This window comes from Natator depressus, chromosome 10 (assembly GCF_965152275.1).
Source record: "Natator depressus isolate rNatDep1 chromosome 10, rNatDep2.hap1, whole genome shotgun sequence".
In the NCBI taxonomy this organism is placed as follows: Eukaryota; Metazoa; Chordata; order Testudines; family Cheloniidae; genus Natator; species Natator depressus.
The window spans coordinates 83,279,974-83,307,740 of NC_134243.1; the positions used below are offsets into that span (position 1 = coordinate 83,279,974).

Below are 27,767 nucleotides of genomic sequence, written 5' to 3' on the forward strand. Positions count from 1 at the left end.
AGGACCCAGCGCAGACCCCGCAATCCCACTGGCCTCCCGCAGTGGGTGCCACAACACTGACTGGGTGAGGAGGGGGTGGCTTTTATTCCACAGGAAATATGACCCCCCCCCCCAAAAAAAAAAAAAAAAAAAGCAGATGAGAAGAGCTTGGCCCATCTGTCCCACAGCCTGACAGCTGGGGCAGGCCCAGGGGATGGCGCTGCGCAGGCTGGAGACCCCACGGCCCAGGGTCTCTCGGCACCCAGGAGGCAACAAACATAGCCTGGGTCTGGCCGACGGCGACAGCTGGAGCCTGCGATGCCCCAGGCCATGGTGGAAGACGAGTCCAGGGGCGGGCACGCCGGGCATTTGCAGCGCCGCTGCGGGGAGGCTGGCACAAAGTGGGCTCTGCCCAAGGGGCCCTGGGGCTGACAGCTCCAGCCCAGGGCAGCGTCTCCTGGCCTGGGAGCCCGCGGTCCGTTACCGCTGCCTCTTGTGGATGCTGACGAGCTCCTGGTGAACGGTGCTGAAGCTGGGCCGTTTCCGGGGATCGTACTCCCAGCACCGCTGCATCAGCCTGTACACGTCCTCAGGACACTGCTTGGGGGGGTCCAGCCGCACCCCTGGGGAGAGAGGGCAGCAGGCTCAGGGCCCAGGGCAGCCTGCCCCCAGGGCTGTAGAGAGCCAGAAACACCCTCAGCCCCTGGCGGCTGCTCACCGGAGGGGGATCCCCTGGGCTCCCTCTCGGTTGGGGCGGGGGCCAGGGGGTGGCTCCAGGCCTGGCAGCAGCCCAGGTACCTCCTGCTCATGGGGAGATGGGGCCTGGCCGGGGCAGAGCCTGCTTACCTTGCTCAATGGCTTCGCGCGTCTGGGTGTTGCTCAGGTGGGAATAGGGTGTGGCGCCGAGGCTGAAGGCTTCCCACAGCAAGATCCCGAAGCTCCAGACATCGCTCTCTGAGGAGTAGCGGCCTGGGGAGAGGGGGGCTTCAGGCAAGGGGCCGGGAGCATGGCTACCTCCAGCCCCTCGCCAGCTGCTCCAGGCATGGGGATAGGGTCCCCCTTGGGGCTCCTAGGCAGGCACTCACCTTGCTGCAGCCTGGGCAGCCCCCACTCCCTGCAGACACCGCCCTGGTCCAACGGGGACACAGCATCTGGCCCCACCTTCCCATGGCCTCCCGCTGCCCCAGCCGGAGGGATCCAGGTGAGGGGACGCCGGGCGATCGGCCACCCCGGTCAATAATCGCACGCAAAGAGCTGAGCAGAGCTGTGGTGTGCCCGGCGCCCGCATCCCCGTATTGGGCCTGAGGGACGCATGAGGAGCCTTGTGGTCTAGGGGACTCGTAGCCAGGACTCCTGGGTTCTTTCTTGCTGTGTGCAAGTGCTTTCCCCCAGTGCCTTGGCTGCACCCAGTGCTTGCGTGGTGCCTGACGGCCCCTGGCGGTCTGCAGAGGGCACCAGTTCAGAGGGATCGGGCTGGGAGCCGCAGCAAACACCATACCGTAATTCAGTGCCTCTGGCGCTGTCCATTTCACAGGAATCTGCTTCAAGCCTCCTGTGGAGGCATAGACCCCGTCCTCCTCCTCCCGCGACATCCCAAAGTCACTGATCTTCAGCGAGTTCTTCTCCGTCACCAGGCAGTTGCGAGCTGCGAGGTCCCTGCGGGAGAGGAGCAGCTGAGCGCCAGGCCCTGCAGCCCACCAGGCTACTGGCTACAGAGAATCTGGAGGCCCCAGCCATGACCCTGTGACGAAGCGGGACTGTTCTTAATGTTTCCTCTGAATACTGTAGGGGTGCCTCAGTTTCCCCTTTGCATTTCTTAAGTCTCTAGGGCGTGGGATAAGGGGTGTAATTGTTGCAGAGCAAAGGGCCAGGGTACATAAATGGCCGACACTCTGTCTCCTGGCTACTGATGGCTGGGGCCCTTCCCCCCTGCAAGGTGAGAGCTAAAGGGTTGGAGAACAAAGGAATCCAGTGACCTCCTGGCCCGGGAAAGGGACAAAGCCCAGAGGAGGAGGGGTGTAGAGTGAGTCAGTTGGGGCTGGCTGGAGACATGGAGTGAAGTGCAGATAGGGTTGTCTGGCTCACTGCCCCCCAAAATGGACCTGACCGAGCGGTCCTGTTCTCTGTACCTACAAGCTCTGTTTTAAACCTCTATTTTACTGGCTGGCTGAGAGTCACGTCTGACTGCAGAGTTGGGGGGCAGGACCCTCTGGCTTCCCCAGGACCCTGCCTGAGCGGACTCGCTGTGGGAAGCACACGGAGGGGCAGAGGATGCTGAATGCTCCGGGGTCAGACCTAGGAAGGTGGAAGCTGTGTGAGCTTTTTGCCCTGAAGACAGGCTGCTCCCAGAGAGGAGACTTCACCAGAGTCCTGACTGGCTTCGTAGGGAGCAGTTCCAGAGCATCGCCCAGGGACTCGGTGACAACCGCTCCTGACCCCATGGCAGACGGGCCCCTGCAGGCCAAGGGCACAAACGAGCTTGGAGAAAGTCGACCTGCCTGAGGACGCCTGCCCAGCCCATCTCCCTGGGGGCACTAGGGCCTGCTGTTTACCACTGGGCAGAGAAGTCGGGATTCTGGGCTCTAGTCACAGCTCCGGCTCTCTGGGTGACCCCGTCCAGGGCCCCAGTCCCCATCTGTCACATGGGACCAGGACACTCCCTTCCGTGGGGCTGGAGGGCTGCAGAAACGTAGAGACCCCAGGCAGAGACACCGCCAGGTCTCCAGGGGAAGGCCAGGGCACTAACCCAGCGGGCCTCTCACGGGAGCCTTCCCAGCTCTCAGGACAGGTACTCACTGGCAGACCATGGCTGGTGTCACCTGCAGCGCCCAGCACACTCAGGGGCCCCAATAGCAGCTGATGTCCAGGCAGTGACTGGGATGCTCAGGGCCCTCTATCGTGGCTGGGGTTTGGGCAGAGCCTGGTAGGGTGACCAGATCTCCCGATTTTATAGGACAGTCGCGATTTTTGGGTCTTTTTCTTATATAGGTTCCTATTACCCTCCACCTCAGCCCCGATTTTTCACACTTGCTGTCTGGTCACCCTAGTGCCTGGGGCACTCGGGGGCCCTGATCTCGGCTGGGGTCTGGGCAGCGCCCGGGGCACTCGGAGGCCCTGATCGCAGCTGGGGTCTGGGCAGAGCCCGGGGCACTCGGGGGCGCTGATCTCGGCTGGGGTCTGGGCAGCGCCCGGGGCACTCGGGGGCCCTGATCACGGCTGGGGTCTGGGCAGCGCCCGGGGCACTCGGGGGCCCTGATCTCGGCTGGGGTCTGGGCAGCGCCCGGGGCACTCGGGGGCCCTGATCGCAGCTGGGGTCTGGGCAGCGCCCGGGGCACTCGGGGGCCCTGATCGCAGCTGGGGTCTGGGCAGCGCCCGGGGCACTCGGGGGCCCTGATCGCAGCTGGGGTCTGGGCAGCGCCCGGGGCACTCGGGGGCCCTGATCTCGGCTGGGGTCTGGGCAGCGCCCGGGGCACTCGGGGGCCCTGATCTCGGCTGGAGTCTGGACAGCGCCCGGGGCACTCGGGGGCCCTGATCTCGGCTGGGGTCTGGGCAGCGCCCGGGGCACTCGGGGGCCCTGATCTCGGCTGGGGTCTGGGCAGCGTCCGGGACACTCGGGGGCCCTGATCTCGGCTGGGGTCTGGGCAGCGCCCGGGGCACTCGGGGGCCCTGATCTCGGCTGGGGTCTGGGCAGCGCCCGGGCACTCGGGGGCCCTGATCTCGGCTGGGGTCTGGGCAGCGTCCGGGACACTCGGGGGCCCTGATCTCGGCTGGGGTCTGGACAGCGCCCGGGGCACTCGGGGGCCCTGATCTCGGCTGGGGTCTGGGCAGCGCCCGGGGCACTCGGGGGCCCTGATCTCGGCTGGGGTCTGGGCAGCGCCCGGGGCACTCGGGGGCCCTGATCTCGGCTGGGGTCTGGGCAGCGCCCGGGGCACTCGGGGGCCCTGATCTCGGCTGGGGTCTGGGCAGCGCCCGGGCACTCGGGGCCCTGATCTCGGCTGGGGTCTGGGCAGCGCCCGGGGCACTCGGGGGCCCTGATCTCGGCTGGGGTCTGGGCAGCGCCCGGGCACTCGGGGGCCCTGATCTCGGCTGGGGTCTGGGCAGCGCCCGGGACACTCGGGGGCCCTGATCTCGGCTGGGGTCTGGGCAGCGCCCGGGGCACTCGGGGGCCCTGATCTCGGCTGGGGTCTGGGCAGCGCCCGGGACACTCGGGGGCCCTGATCTCGGCTGGGGTCTGGGCAGCGCCCGGGCACTCGGGGCCCTGATCTCGGCTGGGGTCTGGGCAGCGCCCGGGGCACTCGGGGGCCCTGATCTCGGCTGGGGTCTGGGCAGCGCCCGGGCACCCGGGGGCCCTGATCTCGGCTGGGGTCTGGGCAGCGCCCGGGGTACTCGGGCCTCTGAGCGCAGGCTGGGTCTCTGCATGCTGCAGCAATGCACATATCTGTGGCTGTGGGGAGCGCGGTGGGGAGCGCGGTGTCTCAGCGCGAGCCTGGGCGGAAGGTCTCACCTGTGGATGCAGTGCTTGCTTTCCAGGTACTCCATCCCAGCAGCAGCATTCGCCGTCATCTTGAGCAGCTCCTTCGCCTTCAGCTGCAGCCCCTCGCTGCGCAGGAAGGTCAGGAAGTCCCCTCCTGTGTGGGGAGGGTAGTGCTGACCTCAGGGAGTTAGGGGCATGGCTGCAGGCCTCAGGCGCCTGCCACCAGCCCTTGGGGGGAGTGCGGCTGGGGCACGGGACTGGGGGAGGTTCATTAGGGTCCAGGGTGCGGGAAGCAGGGCTCACCGGGAGTGAACTGGAGGGAGGAGGGGCTGGGGGCCAGGGCCAGGGCAACAGCAGGCCAGGCTGCAGGGCGGGGGGACTCACCCTGCACCAGCTCCATGACGATGTAGATGGGCTGCTTCTGGGTGCAGACGCCAATGAGCTTGACAATGTTGGGGTGGCTGTACTGCTTCAGGATCCTGGGGGCAGAGACACGCCGGTCACCCCCTGGCGTCACAGCCTGGGGCATGAGCCAGTCGCAACAGCCAGCAAGGGGGCTTCTCTGTCAGTACATTTCAACAGCACGGACGGCACCTACCCACCCGCCATCGCCCTGGGCTTGGGGACCCACTGTCTGGGCTGGGTTTGTTTGGGATCCCCTGTCCCTGTCAGGTCTGGGTGGGGGGGTCTCTGTCTGGGCTGGGTTTGTTTGGGATCCCCTGTCCCTGTCAGGTCTGGGTGGGGGGTCTCTGTCTGGGCTGGGATTGTTTGGGATCCCCTGTCCCCATCAGGTTTGGTGGGTCCCCTGGCCTGTGCTGGGTTTGGAGTCCCCCCAGGCTCCAGAAGATTTTGATCCAGAAAAACTGTTTTAATTGAAATTTAAGCAAGCCCAGAAACCCCAAAGCCCCCTCCCCGTGGCTGGCAAATGGCCCCCCAGGGCAGAGTGCGGGCTGGGGGACAGAGAGTGGAGGAGTGGACAGAGGCCCTTGGCACTGGGGGGAAGAGCGTGGCGCTGGGGGGCAGAGTGCGGCACTGGGGACCAGAGGCCCAAGACGCTGGGGAGCAGAGCGTGGTGCTGGGGCTCCGTACAGACCTGGCTTCCTGCAGGAATTTGGCCTTGAGCTCCGGCGGGAGGGTTTCGCGGCAGGACTTCACAGCCACTGGGGTGTTGTCAGTGAGCAGGCGGCCGCTGAACACCTCCCCAAAGTTACCCTGGGAGACAAAGCAAATGCACCAGCTGCCTCTGCCCCCAGTCGATCCCGGAGTCCAGCTGAGCCAGCTCCCTCTGCCTCGTGCCAGGTGGGGCATTAACATGGGCCAGGGCCTGTTCTGCCTCTGGCCCGGATGCTGCTTTAGTGATTCAGGTCCCGTCGACCCCTCCTCCCAGGGGCTGACTGGGGAGTGGGCACCAGCCGCCGCAGAGTGACGGCACCAGCTGGGAACCGAGGACCCATTTCTAACCACCAGAGAGGCTTCCTCATTGCCTGGGTCCTTACGTCACGGGTGGCCGGCAAGGAAGCGCGATGCCCCGAATGACGGCTGGACGAGGGCTCCCAGCCTGGCAGCAAGGGTGTGCAGCCACACTGCTCCCAGCTGGGTCAGCGCCAGGGTAACACAGCGGGAGCAGGGCAGTCTGTGGCCTGGCAGAGCTGCCAGAGAGCCCGGGCCCAGCCTGACCCCCAGACGCCCCTAGCCTCAGACAGAGAGCCTGGCACAGACAGCAGCTCCTCTGCGCACTGGCAGGTCCTGCTGGGCTCTGGCTGCAACAAGGGAAGTTAGAAATCCTGCCATTCAGTACCTTTTATTAAATTGAAACTAATCTGCATCGTAACGCTGCCTGCACACCCTAACCCTAACCCTCCACAATCCTGGGCCTGCTGCGCGCTTCCTCAGAGCAGTGCCCCAGCAGTGGCCGAGCCCATGCCTGCCCTGGGGGCACTCACCCGCCCGATGCGCTCGCCCAGCACCACATCCTCATGGTTCAGCACCCATTTGTCCTGGGGAAGGAAGGCAGGAGTCAAAGAGCAGGAAACTATCCGGCCCCAGCATTCCCCGCCCCGCCCTCACCCCCACCCCCACCCCCGAGGGAGCCCTTTGTCCGCAACACCCAGCCCCTGGGGAGCCGTGCAGTGGGGCCAGCGTGGTACCTTGGGGATGGGCTTGGCCAGGATGATTCCGCTCTTCTTGGTGACGGGCTGCCGGGTCTGCAGGAAATGGTCGATGAGCAGCGGGATGGTGCAGAAGCCCTCGCCCTCCAGACGGTACATGTCCTGGGAGAGGTGGAGGCGCTGGGATCTCACTCTGCCCCTGCCCTGCCCTCCCAGCCCTGCTCACAGACCCCCCAACCTGCCCTGTATAGACCCCCATGCCCCCTAGCCTCCCCCACATACACCCCCACAGCTCCATGCACACCGTACACCCTCACCCAATACACCCCACGCACACCCCCTATCCCCCCATTCCCGGCAGAACTACAGATTGCAGGTCAGCACCAGTGCCTGCCAGGGGCCTGGCTAGGCCTGGCCTTGGGAGCCGTGGGGCCATCTCTCTGGCTGCTGGTGCCGGGGATGCCCAGCCTGGGGGAGCGTTTGTGAGTGGCTGGGATGAGGGTCCAACGGGGCACAAGGAGTGGCAGAAAAACCCCGGCCTCGCGTCACAGGTCCTCCAGCCCCCGCCCATGGGCACTCCCCCCGGAGCTCCTGCCCAGGCTCTACCCCGCAGGCCGGGGTCCTATGTCCCAGCGGGGCAGGCAGGGGCAGCTGCAGGATGGCCCCGGAGCTGCCCCCAGAGCTGTCTGCGCTGCCCATGTCAGCGCCCTCCCGGTGCCCGGCCCCTGGCCCCACTCACGTCGCAGGCCTGGATGATGAAGTGCCGGGGCAGCCCGTCCCACAGCACACTCAGCACGTGCTCCTGCTTGCCCTGGCTCTCCCGCACCAAGAAGTCCCCGCTGTGGAGCAGCAGCTCCTGCACCTCTGCCCGGGGGATGGCGCCGTGGTACCAGGTCTGCTGGCACAGGGGCTTCTGCACTTCGGGGAGGAGTGGCAGGGGGGGCGGCACCTGGGAGACAGAGCCGGGGTAAGCGGGATGGGTAGGGGACCCCCTCAGCACCCACAGGGGGCTGCCCAGAGCAACGGGTACAGCAGGGACATCCAGGCCCCCTTCTCCACACAGACTGCGGGGCTCAGGCGGAGATGGGGAGGTGGCATAGGGGAGGAGAGGGCAGGGAGGAAATGGGGAGGGAAGGGGTGAGGTGGGGAGAGGGAGTGGGCTGGGGAGGGGCAGGAGAAGGTAGTGGAGTGGGAGAGGGAAGGGGAGAGGGAAGGTGGGGGCAGGGCAGTGGGGCAGGGAAGGGGAGGCAGTAGCGCTGGGGTACTCACTGAGTACTTGGGGCGGAAGATGCCCGAGATGTGATTCCTGAGGGTCTCCAGCGCGCTGGCTCCTGGGCGCTCCTGCTCCTGCTCCTGCCGGGGGCAGAGAGCGGCTGAGCCATGTGGCTGGGAGCGTCCCATGCCCGAGTGCAGGAATGGCCTGGGCCGGGCACTGGGTGGGCTGGACTCTGGCCAGGTGCCCATGGGCTGCACCCAGGGCTGGGCGTGGGGCAGGGCATCCTCACCACACAGCAGCACCCACATTTCTTAGCAAGGCCAATGCCCTGGGCAGCCACTGGGGCCAAGCTGGGCCTGGTGCCCGAGTGTCCCTGACTGTCTCCAAGGCAGGGCGCTGGGGGGTGACTCAGGGTGGGGTGCTGAGGGGGTGGGGCAGGGCAGGGCACTGGGGGTGGGGCAGGGCGGGGCGCTGGGGGTGGCGCAGGGCGGGGCGCTAGGGAGTGACTCAGGACGGGGCGCTGAGGGGGTGGGGTAGGTCAGGGCGTTGGAGGTGGGGCAGGGCCGGGCACAGGGGGTGACTCAGGGCGGGGCACTGAGGGGGTGGGGTAGGTCAGGGTGTTGGAGGTGGGGCAGGGCAGGGCAGGGGGGTGGGGCAGGGCGGGGGGCTAGGGAGTGACTCAGGGTGGGGCGCTGAGGGGGTGGGGTAGGTCAGGGCGCTGGGGGTGGGGCAGGGCGGGGCGTTGGAGGTGGTACAGATGTGACACAGCAGGGAGGAGGAGTGTTGACCTGGGAATGTGGCAGGGGAGTTTCAATGGGAGACCTGAGAGCCTGTCACCTGAGCCAGGAGGGGGAGGGGGAAGTAACACCTCTGTGGGCAAATGGTGGTGCACCCCCTGTGATGAAGTGGGACTGTTCTTAAGGTTTCCTCTGAATAGTGTGGGGGTGCCTCAGTTTCCCCTATGCAGTTCTTAAGTATCTAGGTGGTGGGGTAAGGGTGTAGGATCATTGCAGAGCCCGAGAGGGCAGGTGTGAGCAGGGGTCTGGACACAGAGAATGGCCGACACCCTGTTTCCTGGCAACTGATGCCCTGGGCCCTTCCCCCCTGCAAGGTGAGAGCTAAAGGGTTGGAGAACAAAAGAATCCGGTGACCTCCTGGCCTGGGAAAGGGACAAAGCTCAGAGGAGGGGCTGGAGGGAGTTTCAGTTTGGGGCTGGCTAGAGACATGGAGTGAAGGACAGACATGGTTGTCTGGCTCACTGCCCCCCAAAATGGACCCAGGTGAGGGGTCCCGTTCTCTGCACCTACAAGCTCTGGTTTAGACCATGTTCCTGTCGTCTAACAAACCTTCTGTTTTACTGGCTGGCTGAGAGTCCCGTCTGACTGTGGAGTTGGGGGGCAGGACCCTCTGGCTTCCCCAGGACCCCGCCTGGGCGGACTGGCTGTGAGAAGCGCACGGAGGGGCAGAGGAGGCTGAATGCGCCGAGGTCAGACCCAGGAAGGTGGAAGCCGGGTGAGCTGTGTGTCCTGCAGACAGGCTGTTCCCCGAGAGGAGACTTCCCCAGAGTCCTGACTGGCTTCGTAGGGGGCAGTTCCAGAGCATCGCCCGGGGACTCCGTGACACCCCCACATCCTTGGGGTCCTCCTTGGCCCTCCATTTCAGGTGTACCCTCACCACAGGCAGCTTGAATGGGGTCCCACCCACCCTGTCAGGGTCAGGTAGGTGTTGGGCACCACCCGATCTGGGGCCACCACCTCGGGCCGGGCCAGCGTCACCTCCGCGCCCGTATCCCAGTATCCATTGACCTTCCTCCCATCCACCTCCAGGGGAACAAGGCACTCGCTCCGGAGGGACAGCCCCGCACCCACCCTGTAAACCGAGAACCCTGAGTCCAGAGCCTCCAGCCCTCTGGCGGGGCTGGCCGGGGGTACTCTTCCCTCCTGAGCTGGTGGTAAGCTGGCAGCCCCCCTTGCTGGGTCGCCTGCCCCTCGTCCAGCTGGGTCCCTACCCAGTTAACCCTGGGTAGGTTGGGTCTGCTCAGTCTGTCCCTGAGCCTGGGGCACTGGGTCCGTACGTGGCCTCTCTGGCCACAGTGATAGCAGCTCAGGTCACGTTGGTCCCCTCGAGCGGGTCGGAGGGGCCCAACGCCAGGCGTTCCCCTTTGGAGGGGGTTCTCCACATTTCCCCGCTGGGAGGCCCCATGGTGACTCTCTCTCTGCATCGGGGGGGGCCTGTTCTTTTGGGACTCCTCCCGGCTACCCCCTGACCGACTGTTCACAAACTCGTCGGCCAGCTGCCCTGCGTGCTGGGGGTTCTCGAGCTTTTTGTCCACCAGCCACAGCCTCAGGTCGGAAGGGCACTGTTCATACAGGTGCTCCAGTACGATCAGGTCCAGCAGGTCCTCTTTAGCCTGGGCCCCAGCTGTCCACTTGCGGGCACATCCCTGCATCCGGTTGGCCAGCTGTAGGTAGGTGACCTCAGACGTTTTACGCTGACTCCGGAACCTCCTCCGGTACATCTCAGGGGTCAGCCCAAACTCACGGAGCAGGGCCTGTTTGAACAGTTCATAGTCCCCTGCCTCCGCCCCTGTCATCCGGCTGTAGACCTCCACGGCTTTGGGGTCCAGTAAGGGGGTGAGGAATTGGAGCCTGTCTGCAGGGTCAACCCTGTGCATCTCGCAGGCATTCTCAAAGGCCGTCAGGAAGCTATCTATGTCCTCCCCCTCCTTCCGCTGGGCCAGGAAGCACTTATCAAAGCTCCTTGCAGTCTTGGGTCCCCCCTCACGCACTGCAGCCGGCGCCCCACTGCTCCTCAGCCTGGCCAGCTCCAGCTCATGCTGACGTTGCTTCTCCTTCTCGTCCAGCTCACTTTGCCGCAACTTCTCCTCATGCTGACGCTGCTTTTCATGATCCTCCAGCTCCCTCATTTTCATCTCCCTCTCCCATTCCAGCCGCCTCCGCTCCAGGGACGGGGAGCTCCGCTGGGAGGATCCCCTGCTGGCTGCCGGGGTCAGGGTGCCCTCGGTATTCGCTGGGCTTCCCCCAACCCCTCCCCCAGGCCTAGGTAGGAAGGGTCTCGGGATGTCCTCGGCAGCAGTCTGACCCCTCCCAGCCTGGTCAGGCCCCAGGGCCCATGCTGTGTCCACCAGGCGGCTTCCCTCAGGGACAGGGATCGGGTCATCCAAGCGATCCCTCTCCTCCAACTGGGCAATCAGCTGTTCCTTGGTTGACCTCCCAATGTGCAGCCCCCTCTGCCTGCACAGCTCCACCAGGTCGCTCTTAAGGCGTTTAGCGTACATCTCCCGGCTGGCCACTCGCAGGCCGCGCAGCTTTCCACGGTTTCCAGGAAGAACCCCTCGTCTGCCAGCCCTTCTTGAGGTCACCACCTCTTTGTCAGGGTCAAGCTGCAGACTCCTCCGCCCCTGGGACCCTGTTACTGCAAAAGTCCTTCTCTCTGGTCACACACTCCCAGGGGTTAACCGCCCCCTGAAACCGTCTCTCTCTGAATCTTCAGCACGCCTGGTCCCCGTCAATCCCCCTTCGTTTTACTGCTCCCCAGTCACTTACTGCAGGAAGCGCCGTTCACGGGGTGCAGTGCATCCCACCGCTACCACCAGTTGTGACGGAGTGTGGGGGAGTCCAGGCCCTGCACCCCTCTTCCTGGGATTCACTGAGACTCTCAGCCAGCCAGTAAAACAGAAGGTTTATTGGACAACAGGAACACAGTCCAAAACAGAGCTTGTGGGTACAACCAGGACCCCTCAATCCAGTCCTTCTGGGGGAGCAGGGAGCTTAGACCCCAGCCCTGGGGTTCCCTGCGTTCCTCCACCCAGCACCAAACTGAAAAACTAAACCCCCCACAGCAGGCTCCTTCCTGCAGCCTCTGTTCACATTCCCAGGCAGAGGTGTTACCTCCCCCTCCCGCTCCTGGCTCAGGTGACAGGCTCTCAGGTCTCCCATCCCCAGTGAAACTCCCCTGCCCCATTCCCAGGTCAACACTCCCCCCTCCCTGCTGCGTCACACCAGGGCAGGGCACGGGAGGGTGCTGGGGCACAGGGTGGGATGCTGGGGGTGGCACAGAGTGGGGATCTGGGGGTGGGTCAGGGTAAGGTGCTCAGGGTGGGGCTGGGTGGGAGGCTTGGGCTGGCACAGGGCACTGGGGATGGCACAGGGCAGGGTGCTGGGGGTGGCAGGATGCTGGGGGTGGGATGGGTTGGGGCAGGGCCGGGTGCTGGGGCAGGGCCGGGTGCTGGGGCTGGCGCAGGGCGCTGGGGGTGGCAGGATGCTGGGGATGGGGTAGCACAGGGCTGGGCACTGGGGCTGGCGCAGGGCGCTGGGGTTGGGGCAGGGCCGGGTGCTGGGGCTGGCGCAGGGCGCTGGGGTGGCAGGATGCTGGGGGTGGGGTGGGGCAGGGCAGGGCTCTGGGGGTGGCGGGATGCTGGGCGCTGGGGCTGGCGCAGTGGGGGACGCACTCACCGTGGCGGAGAGGGAGTTCCTGTCGTCCTGCAGGGGCAGGGCTGGACGGGGGGTGCGGGAGCCCAGCTGGTTCAGCTTGTGGTGCAGCATGTCCCGCTGGGCTTGCAGCTTGGCCTGGGCGCACAGGGAGACCTGGAAATGCAGCTGCGCCTCCTGCAGAGCCTGGCGCTTCCCCAGCAGCTGCACCCTGTGCCAGACAGCAACAGCCGCGGCTCAGAGCTCCCCGCCCGCCCAGAGCTCCCGGCCCAGAGCTCGCCACCTGCCCAGAGCTCCCGGCCCAGAGCTCGCCCGCCCGCCCAGAGCTCCCGGCCCATCCAGAGCTCCCTGCCGGCCCAGAGCTCCTGGCCCAGAGCTCCCTGCCCAGAGCCCCCCGCCCGCCCAGAGCTCCTGGCCCAGAGCTCGCCACCTGCCCAGAGCTCCCGGCCCAGAGCTCCCCGCCCGCCCAGAGCTCCCGGCCCAGAGCTCGCCACCTGCCCAGAGCTCCCGGCCCAGAGCTCGCCCGCCCGCCCAGAGCTCCCGGCCCATCCAGAGCTCCCTGCCGGCCCAGAGCTCCTGGCCCAGAGCTCCCTGCCCAGAGCTCCCTGCCCAGAGCCCCCCGCCCGCCCAGAGCTCCTGGCCCAGAGCTCGCCACCTGCCCAGAGCTCCCGGCCCAGAGCTCCCCGCCCGCCCAGAGCTCCCGGCCCAGAGCTCGCCACCTGCCCAGAGCTCCCGGCCCAGAGCTCGCCCGCCCGCCCAGAGCTCCCGGCCCATCCAGAGCTCCCTGCCGGCCCAGAGCTCCTGGCCCAGAGCTCCCTGCCCAGAGCTCCCCGCCCGCCCAGAGCTCCCGGCCCAGAGCTCGCCACCTGCCCAGAGCTCCCGGCCCAGAGCTCCCCGCCCGCCCAGAGCTCCCGGCCCAGAGCTCGCCACCTGCCCAGAGCTCCCGGCCCAGAGCTCGCCCGCCCGCCCAGAGCTCCCGGCCCATCCAGAGCTCCCTGCCGGCCCAGAGCTCCTGGCCCAGAGCTCCCTGCCCAGAGCTCCCTGCCCAGAGCCCCCCGCCCGCCCAGAGCTCCTGGCCCAGAGCTCGCCACCTGCCCAGAGCTCCCGGCCCAGAGCTCCCCGCCCGCCCAGAGCTCCCGGCCCAGAGCTCGCCACCTGCCCAGAGCTCCCGGCCCAGAGCTCGCCCGCCCGCCCAGAGCTCCCGGCCCATCCAGAGCTCCCTGCCGGCCCAGAGCTCCTGGCCCAGAGCTCCCTGCCCAGAGCTCCCTGCCCAGAGCCCCCCGCCCGCCCAGAGCTCCTGGCCCAGAGCTCGCCACCTGCCCAGAGCTCCCGGCCCAGAGCTCCCCGCCCGCCCAGAGCTCCCGGCCCAGAGCTCGCCACCTGCCCAGAGCTCCCTACCTGCCCAAAGCTCCCCACCCACCTGGAGCTCCCTGCCCATCCAGAGCTCCCTGCCGGCCCAGAGCTCCCCACCCGCCCAGAGCTCCCTGCCCAGAGCCCCCCGCCCGCCCAGAGCTCCCGGCCCAGAGCTCGCCTGCCCGCCCAGAGCTCCCTACCTGCCCAAAGCTCCCCACCCACCTGGAGCTCCCTGCCCATCCAGAGCTCCCCACCCGCCCAGAGCTCCCCGCCCGCCCGGAGCTCCCTGCCTATCCCGGCCCAGAGCTCCCCACCCACCCAGAGCTCTCCACCCGTCCAGAGCTCCACACCCATCCCGGCCCAAAGCTTCCCACCCACCCAGAGCTCCCCGCCCATCCCTTCCCAAAGCTCCCCGCCCGCCCCGGCCCAGAGCTCCTGGCCCACCCAGAGCTCCCCACCCGCCCCACCCGGCTGCCCCAGGCACGGGTATCCCTGAGCAAATGGGCATGGACTGGCATTTCCAGCCCCCACCCCACTTCCGTGTCATGGGGGACAGAATCCCCAGCACTGCTGCCTCTGGCCGGGGTAGGGGAATACCCTGCTGAACCCCACTGGGCCACAGTAGGCACAGATCCGAAGTCACACTGCATCCCTCCCCCCATCACACTGCTCCCTTTTCTCCCCTGCTCACAATGCTCCCCCCTCCCTCCAGATCTCTCATGGACCCACTTCTCAGGTTCTCACCAAAACCCCTCTATCCCTGGGTCCCACCATCCCCTGTCTCACTACCCCCACCCAGGTCACATCCCGCACCTCCCTGCTCCCGGGGCCCCCCCATCTCACTGCTCCCGGGGCCCCCCATCTCACTGCTCCCTGCCCTCCCATCTCACCACTCCCGGGGCCCCCCACCTCACCACTCCCTCCCCCCTTCTCACCGGTCCCTCGGGCCCCCCATCTCACCGCTCCCTGGGACCCCCCATCTCACTGATCCCTTGTGACGTTATTAACATGAACTGGGACCATATAGATCATTGTTGCAACCAAGGTCCTGTAATGGCACCAAATCTTGTATAAAGTGTTCTGGTTGGCTGGTTAGGATTATGCGATCTGGGTGCATGTTTCAGTTTTTTATTTAAAGTTATAAGTATTGTCTCTGTACTGTCTGTAGCTCAAACGTGTGCTCTGCTTCTGGGGGACACCCCAGACAAGTTGGTGTCAGCTCTGCCTAGCCTGCTGGGTGGCCCATTAAGGACCATCAGCTACACACCTGACCCATGGAGAGAAGGCAGACACGCCTGGGGACTCAGCCAGGTATGCAGGGACCTGCCTATGGACAGAACTCTGAGGTTTTTCCAGGCCATGGGATGGGCAGCTTGTCTTTGGGACAAAGAAAGCAGAGACCACACGGCAAGAGACTACACAAAGCTGCTGCAGCTCCTCCATCTGGTCTTCAATCCTGCTTCCTACCTCTGGAGGGACTTTGCTACAAACGGAAGCTCTACACAAAGGACTGAAGGACCCACCCCAGCTGTGGATGTTCTCCAGAGACCTGATTTGAACCTGCAGCTTATTCCATCACTGCTACAAGCCTGAACCAAGAACTTTGCCATCACTGTATGTCATTGATTCCATTTCACCAATCCTAGCTCTCATCGCTATCTGTTTCCTTTTATGAATAAACCTTTAGATTTTAGATTCTAAACGATTGGCAGCAGTGTGATTTGTGGGTAAGATCTGATTTGTATATTGACCTAGGTCTGGGGCTTGGTCTTTTGGGAACGAGAGAACCTCTTTTCTTTTACTGGGGTATTGGTTTTCATAACCATTTGTCTCCATAACGAGTGGCACTGGTGGTGATACTGGGAAACTGGAGTGTCTAAGGGAATTGCTTGTGCGACTTGTGGTTAGCCAGTGGGGTGAGACCAAAGTCCTCTCTGTCTGGCTGGTTGGGTTTGCCTTGGTGTGCAAAGGAACCCCAGCCTTGGGCTGTAACTGCCCGGCTTGAAGCAGTTTGTCCTGAATTGGGTCCCACCAGAACCAGCATCATTACATCCCTCCCCCCATCTCACCGCTCCCGGGGCCCCACGCTCTGCTCCTCGCCCAGGAGCTCGGCCTGCAGGTCCTGGACGCGCTGCCCTTTGCTGCTCATGGTCTGTGTGGCAGTGGCTAGTTCCTCCTCCATGGCCGTCAGGCTGCAAGAGATAGCACCATCTAGTCCGGGGGTCCCCTGCCGGGCCTGACACCCCCCAGGGGTTCGGGAGCCAGACAGTGGCTGCCCAGGGCCCAGCTGCCGGGCCTGACACCCCCCAGGGGTTTGGGAGCCAGCCAGTGGCTGCCCAGGGCCCAGTGCTACAGCCCTCCCAGGGCCCCTCACGTCCCGGTGCCCGCCCCTGCCCTGTACCCACGTGTGCTGCACGCTCTCTATTGTCAGCTCATTCAGCTGCAGCTCGCCGGCCTCCAGGTTCTCGCTCTCCTCCAGCAGGCTCTCGTCGAAGGTCACCCTGGGCGGGATCTCGCTCACACACCTAGGGGGACAGTGCTCTGAGCGTGCTTAAAACCAGCCTCCAGCCCTGGCTGCGCACACAGACCTGGGGCAGGAACGGGGAATCCCTGCTGCTTTTCTGTGCCCTGCCCTGCCAGCATCCACCCCCAGGAGGGCAGGGCTCTGACAAAGTGGGAATTGTCCGGCATGTTTATGAATCCTGTGTGTGCCTCAGTTTCCCCCACACTTTGCATTGCTGCCCAGTGGGGCAAATGTGTTACATTTGCTCTTGCGGGCAGCGCAGGCCATGAGGGGAGTGTGTGGCCAGCTGTTTGGGCCAGGGGCTGGAATCTGCTGAAAGTGACCCCACGGCAGTGCAGAATCCCAGAGAGACCAGGATCTAGCAAACCACCCCAGCGGGAGTAGGTGCCCCTGCAGCAGGGAGACCCCAGCTCGAGAACAGGGGCCTGAGCTGGGACAGGCAGGGCACAGTGTGGGCTCTGGGGAAGTGGCTGCTCTCCCTCGGGCACTAAGGAGCCCAGGAGCATCAGAGCCTGATGGGGGGTCACTGCAGCCTGGCTGGGGCATTGCGCTAGGGTGGCCAGAACGGACGATGCTTTAACCTTGGCTTCCCTGTGCTGTCCTCAGGCCTTCCAGCGTACCAGGAGCCCTGCAACTCCTGGCTGGATGCCTCGATCCCTGCAGAGCGCAAGGCTCCCCAGACTCTGCTCCATGGGGCTCACGGGGGGAAGCAGGCGGCTGGAGCCCAGGAGGCGGGGAGGCTGCGGGCCCCACCGGAAGGCAAAGCGGGGCCCTTGGGAGCGGTTCCTCCAGGCGGCTGTTCAGAAGCGGGGCGTAGCTCCGAGCCTGGGGAGGCGGGAGGAGCCGTACCTGTGCTGCTGGAGGAAGCTGTCGTATTCTGTCGCGGGGTCGATCGCCTGGATGGCGCGGGTGATCTCCTGGTGCACGGAGCCCACCTCCTCCTGAACCAGGCTGCTGACCTCGGCGTACTCCTGCAGGATCTCCTTCCTGTGGGGCACAGGCACCATAGCCCGGACCATCCCCCCAGCCACAGCCCCCAGCCAGGCCTGCCACCGACACTGCCGTGAGCCCTCTCCCCTGGCGGCCTGGGCCTATTGGGAGGGCGAGCCCCATGGGGCACCTGCACCCGGGGCCCTGAGCCCGACTCCCCAGGCCAGGTCTCACCCCGTTGGCCCCAGAAACACGCCTGCAACTGTGAAGGCACCCGCAGTGAGAGCTCGCGGACTGAGCGTGCTCATGTGCGCTTGGCAGCGGCTGTGCTCTCTGTGCCCTCCACGCTGCCTGCATCCCTGGCACTGCGGCCGTAGCGCTGAGGACAGCATCCCACCACACACATGGGTATGGCAGGGGCTGGGTATGCCAGGGGCTGGGTATGCCAGGGGCAGGGGCTGGGTATGGCAGGGGCTGGGTATGCCAGGGGCTGGGTATGCCAGGGGCAGGGGCTGGGTATGGCAGGGGCTGGGTATGCCGGCGGCAGGGGCTGGGTATGGCAGGGGCTGGGTATGCCGGCAGCAGGGGGTGGGAATGCCAGCGGTGGGGGTGGGTATGCCAGTGGCAGCAGCAGGGGCTGGGTATGCCGGTGGCAGGGGTGGGAATGCCGGCAGCAGGGGGTGGGAATGCCAGTGGCGGGGGTGGGTATGCCAGCGGTGGGGGCTGGGTATGCCGGCGGCAGCAGCAGGGGGTGGGAATGCCAGCGGTGGGGGTGGGTATGCTGGTGGCGGGGGTGGGTATGCCAGCGGTGGGGGTGGGTATGTCGGTGGCAGCAGCAGGGGGTGGGAATGCCGGCAGCAGGGGGTGGGAATGCCAGTGGCGGGGATGGGTATGCCGGTGGCGGGGGTGGGTATGCCAGCAGTGGGGGTGGGAATGCCGGCAGCAGGGGGTGGGAATGCCAGCGGCGGGGGGCTGGGTATGCCGGCAGCAGGGGGTGGGAATGCCAGCGGTGGGGGTGGGTATGCCGGTGGCAGCAGCAGGGGGTGGGAATGCCACCGGTGGGGGTGGGTATGCCAGTGGCAGCAGCAGGGGGTGGGAATGCCGGCAGCAGGGGGTGGGAATGCCAGCGGTGGGGGTGGGAATGCCGGCAGCAGGGGGTGGGTATGCCAGCGGCGGGGGCTGGGTATGCCGGCGGCAGCAGCAGGGGGTGAGAATGCCAGCGGTGGGGGTGGGAATGCCGGCAGCAGGGGATGGGAATGCCACCGGTGGGGGTGGGTATGCCGGTGGCAGCAGCAGGGGCTGGGTATGCCGGCAGCAGGGGGTGGGAATACCAGCGGTGGGGGTGGGAATGCCGGCAGCAGGGGGTGGGAATGCCAGCGGTGGGGGTGGGTATGCCAGTGGCAGCAGCAGGGGGTGGGAATGCCAGCGGTGGGGGTGGGAATGCCGGCAGCAGGGGGTGATAATGCCAGCGGTGGGGGTGGGTATGCCAGTGGCAGCAGCAGGGGGTGGGAATGCCGGCGGTGGGGGTGGGAATGCCGGCAGCAGGGGATGGGAATGCCAGCGGCGGGGGCTGGGTATGCCGGCGGTGGGGGTGGGAATGCCGGCAGCAGGGGATGGGAATGCCAGCGGCGGGGGCTGGGTATGCCGGCGGCAGCAGCAGGGGGTGGGAATGCCAGCGGTGGGGGTGGGAATGCCGGCAGCAGGGGGTGGGAATGCCGGGGCGGGGCTCTTACAGGACAAGCGCCATCTCCTGGTGCAGGCCATGCAGGGAGCGGTGCAGGGCGGGCAGCGCCTGCTGGAAGTGCAGCGTATGGTGAAGCTCGGCAGCCTTGAGGGCCAGCACGTACTGGTTGTGCAGGGCGTAGAGCTTCCACAGGCTCCGCACGTACTTGTCCTTGGCCTTGTCCCGGTCCTTGTCTGGGGGGAGAGCGGCAGCTGGGGAAGTCCTGGGAGAAGCACCCAAGCCCAATTCCCCGCGGCCCCTGCCGGCAGGAAGGGAGCGCTAGCGTTGCCAGGTGTCCGGTTTTTGACTGGAACGCCCAGTGGAAAAGGGACCCTGGCGGTTCTGGTCAGCACCAACGACCGGGCCGTTAAAAGTTGAGTCAGCGGCCCAGCAGGGGCCTGGGGCAATCAGGGACTGGGAGGCTCCACGCGCTGCCTCTGCCCCGAGTACCGGCTCCGCAGCTCCCACTGGCCGGGAACTGTGACCAATGGGCGCTGCAGGGGGAGATGCCTGCGGGTGCAAAGGCAGTGCACACCGTGCAGAACCGCCTGGCCGCCCATGCGCCTAGGGGCCGCAGAGACCTGGCGGCCACTTCCTCGGAGCCGTGGTAAGCGCCGCCAGGAACTTGCACCCCAACCCCCCCGGTCCAGCCTGGAATCCCCTCCCGCACCCCAAACCGCTCATCCTCGGCCCCAGCCAGAGCTCTCCCCCTGCCACACCCCAACCCCCTGCCCCAGCCCAGTGAAAGCAAGTGACGGTGGGGGAGAGCAAGCGACGGAGGGGAGGGGGGGATGGAGCAAGCATGGGCGGGGCCTCGGAGAAGGGGCGGGGCAGAGGTGTTCAGTTCTGTGTGAATAGAAAGTTGGCAACTCTAGGGAGCGCAGCCCGAGGGACTGCCCAGCAGGGTCACGGACCAGCAGAGCCGGCTGAGTTTGCAAGGTATGAGGAAGTGGGGATTTCCCCTTGCTATGCTGTATGTGAGTCTTACTGTGTTGCATGAATGCTGTGTATGCCTCTGTTTCCCTGTGTATTACACCAATGCCTAGGTGGTGGGAATAAGCGTGTGTGACCTTTGTGGGGGTTGCTCCAGCTGCCTGCATGGATGCTGTGGCCGCCCCTTCATCACCTGAGACCCAGGAGGGGGATGCAACCAGGTGACTCGGCTGAGAAGCGAAACAAAGGCCAGAGGAGGAGCAACCGACAGGGCAGGGGCCAGGCAGCTGGAAGCGAGTCAGTCGGCTGGCTTGGGGCTCGGGGGCTCCCCTCCCCCCAAGATGGACTTGGCTGAAAGTCACTGATTTCTGTGCTAACGAGTTCTGCCCTACGCTGTGTTCCTGTCGTCTAATAAACCTTCTGTTTTCCCAGCTGGCTGAGTCACGTCTGACTGCAGAGTTGGGGGGCAGGACCCTCTGGCTTCCCCAGGACCCCGCCTGGGCGGACTCGCTGTGAGAAGCGCACGGAGGGGCAGAGGAGGCTGAATGCTCAGAGGTCAGACCCAGGAAGGGGGAAGCCGGGTGAGCTGTGTGTCCTGCAGACAGTCTGTTCACAGAAAGGAGACTTCCCCAGAGTCCTGACTGGCTTCATGGGGAGCAGTTCCAGAGCATCGCCCGGGGACGCCGGGACAGAAGAGCCTTGCTGGCAGCCAGAGCCAGGGAGTGGCAGAGCTGCAGGGAGCTTGGGGGTCAGGCCTGGCTTCAGCCAGAGCAGCCCCATTGCTGGCATCCCGGGCAGGCTTGGTGCTCCCCTCAGTGCCACTCACCCCAGCTCAGGCTGGGAGCAGCGTGGGGCAGGGTGGGGCAGGGCACCCACCTTTGCTGGCCTCCTGGAACTTGCGCTTGGCCTGGGCACTGTCCCGGGCCAGGCTCCGGTACTGCAACTTCAGCTTCTCCACCTCCTGCTGGTTTGTCTGTGAATGACACAGAAACGCTTGGTGTGAGGAGCGTAACCCCCTGTGCCCCACAGCAGGGCCTGGGCAGAGCCCCAAGGGAGGTGACTGAGGGGCAGGACAGAGACCGGAGGGGTGATTGGGGGGTTGGGCAGAGGCCAGGGCAATGGGGGGGATGGGCAGAGCCGGGGGAGGCTGTGAGGGGTGGGCAGAGCCCGGTGAAGATCATGGGGGGGCGGGCAGAGCCAGGGGAGGCTGGGGGGGCAGAACTGGGGGAGATTGTGGGGGGGTCCGTGGGAGATAATGGGGGGTGAGCAGAGCCATGGGGGGCGGGCAGAGCCGGGCGGAGGCCGGGGGGGGCGGGCAGACCCGGCAGAGTGGTGGCCGGAGCCAGGGCAGCGCTTGGCTCCCGGCAGAGTATCCCACGCCTGGTTCAGCAGGCAGCCCGGGAATGAGGGTGCCAGGCCGCAGTTGCCCCAGGGAAGAAGGGCATCTCCCGGGCGAGGAAACACCCGGCCCCATGGCAGAGAGGGCGTCACGCCTGCCACTCCACATGCCCACAGCTCCTGTGAGGCTGGCCGGGCAGGGGCCCCGCTGGGTAAGGCGCCCTGGAGCAGCCCCAGAGGTTGGGGGGTCGCTGGGGGCCCTGCTGGTGGGGCCACGGGGCCCTTCCTACCCTGACGTAGTCCTGGCTCAGCTGCTGCCACTGCTCGCTGTAGGCCTTGCGGAGCCGCTGCTTGTCGCGGATCAGCAGGCTCAGCTTGTTCAGGGGCCCGGCGGCCAGGTCCTCTGCATGGCGCCGCAGGATCTGGCTCAGCACCTCCGTCTGGTTCGCCAGCACCCACCAGGACTGCCAGGAGAGGGAGAGCTCAGTGGGGCCGGGAGCACGGGGGGGGAGTTTGCGGGGGCTGAGAGTGTGGGGGGGAGGCGGTAGCATGGAGGCAGAGGAGCTCGTGTGGCTGAGTGTGGGGGAGCCCAGGGGAGGGCAATGGGGAAGCCGAGGGGTATTTTCTGGGGAGCCTGAGCAGACTCCAGGGGCCCAGCTGGGATCTGGGGGTGACTGAGATCTCAGACCCAGGCCCTCTTGGTGCCAGCTGGCAGAGGGCACAGAGGTGCCATGGGGTTACAGTGAGCCCCTGGGGCAGCAGGTACATACGGGGCACCCCAGAGTGTCCCATGAGATCTCTACTGAATGCCTGGCTCATGCTGGCCGCCCTCCTTGCAAAATTGCAGTGCAGCTACCACGGCAGGAGCTCCAGAGCTCTCCAGATAGCGATGTGCCCTGGGCCTGGGGCCGAGCTGTCGGTCCATCTGTGTCTGTCTGTCGGTCTGTGTACATGTGTCCTGAGCCCTTCAGGGGCCCCGGGGATGCCCATTGAGTCTGAGCACAGGGCTAATCAAGTGAGGGTAAAGTCTCTGGGTCAGACCAAAGGTCCATCCAGCCCAGTGTCCTGTCTGCCAACAGTGGCCAGGGCCAGGTGCCCCAGAGGCAGTGAACCAAACAGGTAAGGACCTAGTGATCTCTCTCCTGCCATCCATCTCCACCCTCTGACAGACAGAGGCTAGGGACACCATTCCTCACTCATCCTGGCTAATAGCCATTAATGGACTTAACCTCCATGAATTTATCCAGTTCTCTTTTAAACCCTGTTATAGTCAATGGCTGGAGTGTGGGCTTTGAAATGGGGGGGCTCCAACCCTGCTCTCTGACCTAAGCCCAAACCCGACACTGCCAGTCGTAGCCCACAGCCCAAGCCCGCGAGCCTGTCAGCTGGCCTGGCTCTGAGACTTGTCCCCCGGGGGTGGGCCCTGCAGGGAGATGCTCGTAGGGCTGGGGGCTGGTGCTAGCCTGGAAAGCGAGAGTGGGGCCCACGGCGACTTGTGTTGTTGGGCTGGAGCTAGAGCAGGGGGTCGGGAGCTGAAGGCAGGTGGGAACGAGGTGCCCACAGCCCGGGAAGAGTCCCAGCTGTGCTCCAGGTACCCGCTGTGCTGCCCTCCCTCGCTGCGCCCAAGGGCACTTTGAGGGATGGCTCCGGGGCTCCCCGCACTCAGCAGCACCTCTGCGGGGCCCAGCCTGGCCCGGTCCAGAGAAGTAAAGCCCAGGGGGGCTTTCACCTGCCTTTGCATCTCCTGCGTCTGTCCCACAGCATCAGCTAGAGCAGCCTCAGAGCTGCAGCCAGCACCTTCCCCACCGGGGCCTGGGGCAGCCCGAACTGAGCACGGGGTGGGGCCCAGGGTCCTGCGATGGCCCCACAGTGCTCAGGGCCCTGGGTGTGCTGTCTGATGGGAATGGGCTGCCTTCCGGCCCCTTACGCAACAGGGGCCCCTCTCTGCTGACACCCGTCCCAGGAACAGGGAGCGCAAAGGGGTTTGGACTTTGTCCTCACCCACAACTATGTCACATTGGGGACAATGTATACCTTCAAGTCAGCGGCACTGCTATGGGTCCCCGCATGGCCCCACAGTATGCCAACATGTTTATGGCTGACTTAGAACAACGCTTCCTCAGCTCTCGTCCCCTAATGCCCCTACTCTACTTGCGCTATATTGATGACATCTTCATCATCTGGACCCATGGAAAAGAAGCTCTTGAGGAATTCCACCATGATTTCAACAATTTCCATCCCACCATCAACCTCAGCCTGGTCCAGTCCACACGGGAGATCCACTTCCTGGACACTACAGTGCTAATAAACGATGGTCACATAAACACCACCCTATACCGGAAACCTACTGACCGCTATTCCTACCTACATGCCTCCAGCTTTCACCCTGACCACACCACACGATCCATCATCTACAGCCAAGCTCTGCGATACAACCGCATTTGCTCCAACCCCTCAGACCGAGACAAACACCTACAAGATCTCTATCAAGCATTCTTACAACTACACTACCCACCCGCGGAAGTGAAGAAACAGATTGATAGAGCCAGAAGAGTTCCCAGAAGTCACCTGCTACAGGACAGGCCTAACAAAGAAAATAACAGAACGCCACTAGCCGTCACCTTCAGCCCCCATCTAAAACCTCTCCAACGCATCATCAAGGATCTACAACCTATCCTGAAGGATGACCCAACACTCTCACAAGTCTTGGGAGACAGGCCAGTCCTTGCCTACAGACAGCCCCCCAACCTGAAGCGAATACTCACCAGCAACCACATACCACACAACAGAACCACTAACCCAGGAACCTATCCTTGCAACAAAGCCCGTTGCCAACTGTGTCCACATATCTATTCAGGGGACACCATCATAGGGCCTAATCACATCAGCCGCACTATCAGAGGCTCGTTCACCTGCACATCTACCAATGTGGTACATGCCATCGTGTGCCAGTAATGCCCCTCTGCCATGTACACTGGCCAAATTGGACAGTCTCTATGTAAAAGAATAAATGGACACAAATCAGACGTCAAGAATTATAACATTCAAAAACCAGTCGGAGAATACTTCACTCTCTCTGGTCACTCGATTACAGACCTAAAACTCACAAAATTACAACAAAAAAACTTCAAAAACAGACTCCAAAGAGAGACTGATGAATTGGAATTAATTTGCAAACTGGACACCATTAACTTAGGCTTGAATAAAGACTGGGAGTGGAAGGGTCATTATACAAAGTAAAACTATTTCCCCGTGTTTATTTCCCCGCCCTACTGTTCCTCACACATTCTTGTCAACTGCTGGAAATGGCCCACCTTGATTAGCACTACAAAAGGTTTTTTTTCTCTCCTGCTGGTAATAGCTCACCTTACCTGATCACTCTCCTTACAGTCTGTATGGTAACACCATTGTTTTATGTTCTCTGTGTATATAAATCTCCCTACTGTATTTTCCACTGAATGCATCCAATGAAGTGAGCTGTAGCCCATGAAAGCTTATGCTCAAATAAATTTGTTAGTCTCTAAGGTGCCACAAGTCCTCCTTTTCTTTTTGCGGATACAGGCTAACACGGCTGCTCCTCTGAAAGGGGTTTCTGTTGCACCCCCACATGCCCTCTTCTCGGAGTCTTTGGAGCCAGCATGAGCCAAGCCTGCAGTGTGCCCGCTCCCCCAGCCCCTCCTTTGCCTCCCCCAGCTCGGCTCTCCAGGCCGTGCCCAGGGGTCGGGGCCGGATGGCTGCAGGGTCTGGGCCTACAGAGCTGACCCAGCCTGGGGCAGTCATCCTACCTCGCTGATCTGGCTTCTGTAGTCTCCTGGCGGGGGCTGCCCGAAGCCCTCCTGCTTCTCCAGCTGGCAGAATGTATTGTGCAGCAGGGCCGCATACTCCCTGTCGCTCTTGGCTCGCTGCACCATCCACTTCTTCATCAGCTCCAGGAGGCGCAGCTCAGAGTCCTGCAGCCGCAGCAGGGCGCTGTGTGCCTGGGGGCTGCACAGCTCCATCCCCAAGCCCATGGCGTGAGCCGCAGAGAGCCGGCTCCTCTCCCCCCCACAGCAGGCAGGGGCGATGCTGTTGGAGGCCATGAGTAGAACAGTCACCCGAGAATGCCCCTTCCCCTGGCACCGGGTGTGAACCGTATACCAGCCCCCAAGCCACCACCCTGTGCCCCATCCCCACGCCTGCTGCAGCTTGCCCAGCTCATTTGCCTGTGGTCAGGTCCCCTTTGCATTTTCCAGGCTCGCCTCTCCCGCATTGTTTTTTGGGAGGGTCTGAATAGTTCCACAAATTCCCCAATGGACTGCTGCCCCGACACCTAGCCGTGCAGCCCTGGGGGCAGGGGTTTTGGGGCACTGCCCCCATCGGGGGGATCTGGCCATGGGGTTTGTGGCTCAGTGACCACCCTGGGCCATGGGTTCTGGGGGGACTTGACTGGCTGCACAATAGTGACACTTTGACACAGCCCCACAAAATCTGATTTGCAAAATGGATTCAAATCGTGGGGGAAGGTGTTAGTCTCCTGCGTGAGCGGCCTGGGCTGGGAGCCGCTCTCAGGCAGGGCTGCTCCGAGGTCACAGAGGGAGGAAGTGGTGGGTCAGAAATAGACTCTGGTTTTGCTGCTACTTGCTGAGCCCCAGAGTGAGCGAGCAAGGGAGCCCCACGCAGTGCGTGGGGGGATGCTCCCCTCCCCCAAGCCACTAGAGTCTGGGGCGAGGGGGCTCCAGCCCGAGCGTATGGACTCACTGGAGTGGGAGGCACCCAGCCTGGCCTCAGAGGGGGGCAAACGGCGGCAGTCCTTGGCTCTCCAGGGAATACTGCAGGGCTGGGCTGAGCCCCACAGCCCCGGGGCAGGATGAGCTGGGCACAGCAGAGGGGCAGGGCGTGCTGTGCCCCAGCAAGTTCACAGATGACACTAAGCTTGGGGGAGAGGTGGATACGCTGGAGGGTAGGGATAGGGTCCAGAGTGACCTAGACAAATTGGAGGATTGGGCCAAAAGAAATCTGATGAGGTTCCACAAGGACAAGTGCAGAGTCCTGCACTTAGGACGGAAGAATCCTATGCACCGCTACAGGCTGGGGACCGACTGGCTCAGCAGCAGTTCTGCAGAAAAGGACCTGGGGGTTACAGTAAATGAGAAGCTGGATGTGAGTCAGCAGCTTGCCCTTGTTGCCAAGAACATACTGGGCTGTATTAGTAGGAGCATAGCCAGCGGATCGAGGGAAGTGATTATTCCCCTCTATTCGGCACTGGTGAGGCCACACCTGGAGTATTGTGTCCAGTTTTGGGCCCCCCCTACAGAAAGGATGTGGACAAATTGGAGAGAGTCCAGCGGAGGGCAACGGAAATGATCAGGGGGCTGGGGCACATGACTCATGAGGGGAGGCTGAGGGAACTGGGATTGTTTAGTCTGCAGAAGAGAAGAATGAGGGGGGATTTGATAGCAGCCTTCAGCTACCTGAAAGGGGGTTCCAGAGAGGATGGAGCTTGGCTGTTCTCAGTGGTAGCAGATGACAGAACAAGGAGTAATGGTCTCAAGTTGCAGTGGGGGAGGTCTAGGTTGGATATTAGGAAACACTATTTCAGGAGGAGGGTAGTGAAACACTGGAATGGGTTACCTAGGGAGGTGGTGGAATCTCCATCCTTTGACATTTTTAAGGTCAGGCTTGATAAAGCCCTGGCTGGGATGATTTAGTTGGGATTGGTCCTGCTCTGGGCAGGGGGTTGGACTAGATGGCCTCCAGAGGTCCCTTCCAACCCTGATCTTCTATGATTCTTGACGGCTGTAGCGAAGGGCTGGGAGCCCAGGGGGCCCAAGCTGGCCAAAGTTCTGGGGGGCAAGACCTGGCCCCAGGGGGCTGAGAGGGGAGAGCAGCTCACCAGCGAGTAACAGGCGAGCAGAGACGCAGCCTAAGGGATGAGGATGTGGGCGGGCAGCACCTGCCAGGGAAGTACCACTGGAATCCCAGCCCCCTGGGGACAGCCTGATGCCTAGCCCAGCCCAGTCAGATGGTGCTGCATGGACATTCGCCATTGGGTCAGGGGACAGCCCCTCTGAATGGCTCTGAGGGGCCCTGTCTATAGGGCACTGGGGGTGGTGGGAAGCCACTCTGAATGGCTCTGAGGGGCCCTGTCTACAAGGCACCGTGGGGCAGTGAGCCCCCTGTTCTGCCCTGGCATCACTGCCCCAGGCACCTGCTGGCAAAGGGCCCTGAGGACCTGTTCCCCGAGGAGAGGGGCTGCAGCTGCCGTGGCCATGGGGGAGGGTAGACCAGAGGCTCCTGCAGAGCCGTGGTGGGCAGGACCCGGGCTGGGGTGCAGAACGAGGCAGAAAGGGAGACTCAGTCTGACCCTCTACAACTGGAGCCGGCTGGGAGGGAGTTGTGTCCCCAGCACTGACCTCTCTGGACTCAGTGCTCAGGAGTGGCCGGGGGCCAGAGCTCCCAGCATTGAGCCCTTCTCCTGGGGGCAGGCGGTGACAGGAGGGGCTGGGTGCTACGTGCCCTGTGGCTGAGCCCTTAGCCCAGGACAAGGCTGTAAGAAAGGGCACCCCCCGACCCCGGCGCTGACTCACGTGTCTGCAGCCCTAGCTCCCGGGAAGCAGGGGAGTCCCGTGAATCCCTCGTGGCACTGGGCTCCCCGACCCCACGCAGGCAGCTCTGTCCCTAGCCTGGATACTGCACAACCCCAGCTGAGAAAGAAGAACAGGAAACGCTACACTGACCAGCAAACCATTGCAAGACTTC

The 27,767-nt window shown here is 64.1% G+C and overlaps 1 protein-coding gene across 1 annotated transcript; it reads right to left on the reverse strand.

Moving 5' to 3' along the window:
* Nucleotides 1–442: 442 nt before the first annotated feature.
* FES (FES proto-oncogene, tyrosine kinase) lies at nt 443–27,709 on the reverse strand. The gene is made up of 19 exons (XM_074964846.1): nt 27,596–27,709; nt 24,815–25,094; nt 21,320–21,493; nt 20,568–20,664; nt 18,769–18,952; nt 16,955–17,092; nt 15,987–16,106; nt 15,651–15,773; nt 12,253–12,439; nt 7,831–7,914; nt 7,301–7,510; nt 6,601–6,723; nt 6,397–6,450; nt 5,547–5,665; nt 4,838–4,932; nt 4,484–4,607; nt 1,478–1,635; nt 826–948; nt 443–602 (listed from the first exon to the last, which is right to left on the reverse strand). Exons 2-19 carry the CDS (start codon nt 25,037–25,039, stop codon nt 460–462), a joined length of 2,481 nt encoding a protein of 826 aa, XP_074820947.1. The 5' UTR covers nt 25,040–25,094; nt 27,596–27,709; the 3' UTR covers nt 443–459.
* Nucleotides 27,710–27,767: the final 58 nt, after the last annotated feature.

Bases quoted from the DNA above. Each gene is read 5' to 3' on its own strand.
- FES (XM_074964846.1), bottom strand. From the start codon at position 25,039: ATGGGCTTGGGGATGGAGCTGTGCAGCCCCCAGGCACACAGCGCCCTG. The intron at 20,665-21,319 runs GTAGGAAGGGCC...TGTCATTCACAG, and splicing joins TGAGCCAGGACTACGTCAGG to ACAAACCAGCAGGAGGTGGA. The intron at 4,933-5,546 runs GTCTGTACGGAG...CTCTGCCCCCAG, and splicing joins AAATTCCTGCAGGAAGCCAG to GATCCTGAAGCAGTACAGCC.